Source organism: Elephantulus edwardii, unplaced genomic scaffold (genome assembly GCF_000299155.1).
Source record: "Elephantulus edwardii isolate Elephantulus edwardi_28Jun2011 unplaced genomic scaffold, EleEdw1.0 scaffold00097, whole genome shotgun sequence".
Lineage (NCBI taxonomy): Eukaryota > Metazoa > Chordata > Mammalia > Macroscelidea > Macroscelididae > Elephantulus > Elephantulus edwardii.
In genome coordinates, this window is record NW_006399847.1 from 12,004,349 (window position 1) to 12,009,388 (window position 5,040).

Below are 5,040 nucleotides of genomic sequence, written 5' to 3' on the forward strand. Positions count from 1 at the left end.
GATGTTGTACTTCAAGATGGATCTAGAAATTACTTTTTTTACTATGGAGGCAACCCCATTTTTCCTTGTCTTTCCATCTCTGGAGTAATATATCATATGGTCATCTGACTCAAAATGCCCCCATTGGAATGAGTTTTCTAACACAGAGTGTTATTTTTAAAATAACTAATAATCTAAGATGTACTAATTTTTTCTTTCTAAAGTAGATTTTACTAGTCAGTCATGGCAGAGTATTTGTGATTAGTTCACATAGGATCTTTGATTGTCACTTGTCTGTAAACCTGCTCCATCCAAGTGTAATTGCTAGGTGTTTCCCACAGTGCATCCAAATGTATACAGAAGGAAAAAAGAGATATAACACATCTATTCTCCTAAGGAAGAGTTTTGGAAAAATTTACCCTTAGGGTGGAGGAAAAATGTTTTTAAATCACTCAGCTGTAACCTCACATGCAATGTATTTTAATAATCTCCCACCCCCCGCATCTCTCCTGTGCCCATTTTTAGCTATTGGCCTTGAAAGTAGATAGGAGCACTTGTGTGGGCCAACAGAGTAGGTCCAGGAAGTGAGACTCAGGTGTCCTTTGAGTGGCTGTCTGTCCGAAGCCATCAAGAGTCTGGCAGTATGCCCCAGAGCCTCTGTGCCCTTCTTGCAGGGACAAGATTAATGAGCTCTACTGTAAGCGACAGCTGTTTTACTGGGAGTGCACGTTCTCACTCAAGAGGTTTGCTTCTCGTTTAATGTGATGAGTATGAGCTGGGCAGCTTAGGCATGAGAACAGGAGTGCATGTTTCACAGAGCTGCTGTCCATCAAGTGGGCCCTTCTCCAGTTGTCATTGAATCGTGCATGCTGGAATAGAATTGGACTCTGGTGTTTCCAGTGGAGGAGATTGAGAAACCAGTCATTCCCAGGCCCTTGTTCTGAGTCACCTCGGCTGGACTAGAAACCAAGCATGTTAATCATTTGCATCACCCAGGAGCTTCTGGGCCCTTTTTCAGAAACTGTAACTTGCGAAGGTGATAAGCAGAGTGGAAAATTTGGTAGAGCTTCTTTCCCAGGGATGAATACATAAAAAGCAAAATTTCCCAGGCCTTGGTCTATCATGTTGAACCACATGACAGTTGAACATAGGAGGAGATGGCAACATTTATCATGTCCAAAGATATTTTAGAAAAATACAAATACTGAATCAACCTTGGGAATAGTTCTTTAAAAAGCACTGTGCTGCACACATTTGGCTGTGCATATGCCCCTCTCTACCACGCTTAGCAGCCCGATTGTTCTCAGCACAACAGTGCATTCAGGTCTCCCAGCATTCAGCTCGAGCAGAGGCTGGGGACAGGCTGCCCACTGTGAGTGTCTCATTGAGCACTAAGACAAGCCACTACCTGACAGGTTTGAGGCCAGCACTCAAAGGATATTTATGTCTTTTCTTCGCCACTCAAATTATTAGTGATTCCTGCAATTAAAGCCACAGTGCTTAATAATGCAGGAATTGTGGTCCCATGGTTTCAACAGCCACTCTTCCCAGCAGCACTGCATAAATTTATTAAGAGAAGCTACTGTTTCATTCTGTAGTGTGACATGATGTTCTTTATGAAGGCAACCAAGTGTCAGCATTCATAACCTCATAGCATGAACTAATGAAATTAAGTTTCATGTTAGTCTTTAGCTGATACTTTAGCTGATACTACTCACAGAAGTCTAGTCTTGGTTCTTTTGTGACCTCTCTGCACCCCTCTGCAGCTTTAAAACCTTCAGGAGCTTCCAGAGCAGATGGGCCTTGCTGCTCCAGAAGAGTGTAGACCTTCTTTAGCCTGCAGTACCCAGCATGTCCAGGCAACACGCTCTTCTGCTTTGTCTGGAGAGAATGGTTGTGCCAGAAGCTTGCACAGGAAAGGTGTGACCAGTCATAGTTCTGTGGTTTTGGTTTTTTAACTGAGAGCTCTTTTGAATCCACTTGGATTTTAGCTTTGCCTATTGTACTAAGATACATTTTTTAGAGCTACAACTCTGCAGCTTTATCTGTAAAAAGAACCAGACTTGAGCGTATGATTAAGAAAGTTTATTTTTCATATGGAATTTCTATGTTCAGCTTTTTGAAAAAAGCCCAAACTGCCTTCCAGAATGGTTGTACCATTTTACAGTCCCACCAACAATGTATCAGAATTCCTTTCTCGCCACATCCTGTCCAATATTTATTACTTGCTGCCCTATTAGACTTTGCCACTGTTACTGGAGTGAGATGGTACCTCATTGTGGTTTTGATTTGCATCTCTCTTATTACTAGTGATTTGGAGCATTTCTTCATGTGTCTGTCTGTCATTCAAATATCTTCCTCTGTGAAATTTTTTCCATGTCTTTTCCTTATTTTGTAATTGGATTATCAGTCTTTTTCTTATGGTGGCCCAGGAGTATACCCTGAGAATATGAGAACTGAGGCATAAACTGAGATTTGTACACCAACATTCATAGCAGCATTATTCACCATCGTAAGAACATGGAAACAGCCCAGATGTTCAATGAATGGATTAAGAAATTATGGTACATTCACACAATGGAATACTATACAGCATACAAGAGCAATGGTTTTGTAAATTCTTACCCAACTTGGGAGGGACTGAAGAGCATTATGCTAAGTGAACTAACTCAGTCCAACAAGGATAAATATTGTACAAAACCATTATTGTAGAATGAGTATACCAGGAGGGGTAGGAGAGGCTGGAAGCAGAGGGATGTGGATGTGCAGGGAGAGGGAGGAATTAATCATTGGGTTGTACAATTTGATGGGTGGGGAGTGAGGAAAATTGAAAGAATTTGTTCAAATTTGTATTGAAATTTTGTAAATAAACTTGTAGAAAATAATAAAATGAAAGCTTTATTTTTACATGTATCTTTTCCTTTCTGTTTGTCTGAAATGGCATTGCAAGTGGTGAAAATGCACATGTACACAGGGGACGTGTACAAGAGGATATCGCAGATACCTCTGTGCCCCAGTTGTACTTCCAGGGTTCAGTCTGGATAGCCATTTGTAATGCTCTCCAGAAAGTACTAAGAAGTGATTCTTTATCCTCTTCTCATTTCTTGGTTTGAAGCCTTTGGACCAATAACTCTGTATTTATGCTTTATCGAATGTATATCTCCTAACCTTCCACAGGTGATGGAGAACCAGCAACTGTTCGGTGCCCTCCAGACCCTACTAGAGGACTTCCGGGTGGAGCTGCGGGAGGACGAGCGGGCCCGGCTGGGGCTGCAGCAGGAGTATGCCAATGACAAGGCTGCCTGGGACATGGAGTGGGCCATGCTCTGCTGTCGCCTGGAGCAGGTACCTCCCCGCTGGGCCTCCACTCACTCCTCTGTCTGAGGATGCCCCAGGGGAAGAAGAGTTGCCACGAGAGAAGAAAGAGCAGACACTCACTGTCTTTCCAAGATTCTATACATCCCCCCTTCTCATGAATGAAGTCCCATGTCTGCCAAAGAACTTGGTTAAGGTGGCATGGATTGTTCTATTTCTGTTATACCAAGTTGTATTTGGCCCCATTGTTCACCATGAAGTTACCAGGTGGAGTTGACATAATTCCAGACAGAAGCAAAGAAAAAGCAGATTGTGATTGTTCTATCACTGACAAAACTAGGGCCTGATTTTCTTTAGCTCTTTCAAAATATTGAAAATACTTGTAGATCTAGAAATCTGATCCATTTCTATCTGTATTATGGAAACTGAAGCTCAGAAGGGAAGTTGCAACCCATGTTTACCTAGACACTTAGAGATAGAATAGCAAAGTGGACCAAGTATTGCCCCATGAGACAGAACAAAGGCTCCTAAGATTTTAAACCATAGCTACAGGCATCAGAACTGAATGTAACAAGAAACACTCTTTTCTGTAAATCCTTGAAAGTAACACCACTTACCCCATACATTGTCTGTTTGCTCCAATCATTTTTTAGATTTCTTCCAGGAGGGGAAAGTCTGTATCTTTAATAACCTATACTCCATAAGGATGTGAGCTGCTAAGCCAAACACCAAGCCTCTTTGATGATTTAAATCCACTAGCAATTGTGAGGGAGAATTATGGGTAATCTGTGCACATTACAGCTTTGGAGCTCGGGAGTGGTGGGTAAGCTATGAGCCAGTTCTGACTTAACAGCAATGAGTGGGAATCTGGATCACACCAGGGTTCCCCCCCCCCTTTTTTTTCTGTTAGGGACCTCTCCAGGGTATTGAAGAGCAATGGTGTCACTCTGGAGACAAAGGTGCATCTGATACAGGCTGTGGTCTTTGCAATCACTTGTTATGCATCAGAGAGTTGGACAATGACTAAGGAAGATAGAAGGAGAATTGATGCCTTTGAGCTGTGGTGCTGGAGAAGAGTATTGAATATACCCTGGACTTCCAAGAAGACAAACAGATTCATCCTCGAGAGGGTTAAACCGGGCTGCTCCTTGGGGCGAGGATTCTAAGGCTTCATCTGACATACTTTGGACATATTGTAAGGAGGGGGAGGCCCTTGGAGAGAGACATCATGCTTGGGAGGGTGGAGGGATGGTGCAGAAGTGGAAGACCCTCTATGAGGTGGATTGATTCAGTGACTGGGATAATCAGGATGGGTATGTCAGAGGCAGTGTGATTGGCACAGGATAGAGCACCAAGTTGTGCCAAGGAATCTGGAGAACACCCACTTGGCCAACTGACTAGAAGAGATCTATATTTGTTTCCATTCCAAAGAAGGGTGACCCAACAGAGTGTGAAAACTATAGAACAATATCATTGATTTCACATGCAAGCAAGATTCTACTGAAGATTATCCAAAATCAACTGGAATAGCAGCACATCAGCAGAGAACTACTAGAAGTATAGGCTGGGTTTAGAAGGGGTCGTGGGACTAGGGATATTGTAGCTAATGTTAGATGGATCTTAGCTGAAAGCCGGGAATACCAGAAGAATGTCTATCTGTATTTCTTTGATTATGCAGGGCATTTGACTATGGATCATAGCAGTTTTGGTGTCAGGATTGGTGGAAAATATGTCAACAATCTATAT

At 42.5% G+C, this 5,040-nt stretch overlaps 1 protein-coding gene across 1 annotated transcript in view; it reads left to right on the plus strand.

Moving 5' to 3' along the window:
* Nucleotides 1-5,040, plus strand: part of SOGA2 (SOGA family member 2) — a 200,715-nt gene that overhangs the window by 147,900 nt on the left and 47,775 nt on the right. Inside the window, exon 9 of the mRNA XM_006891415.1 lies at nt 3,157-3,324. Coding sequence (XP_006891477.1) covers nt 3,157-3,324 — 168 coding nt within the window. The remainder of the gene's footprint in view (nt 1-3,156; nt 3,325-5,040) is intronic.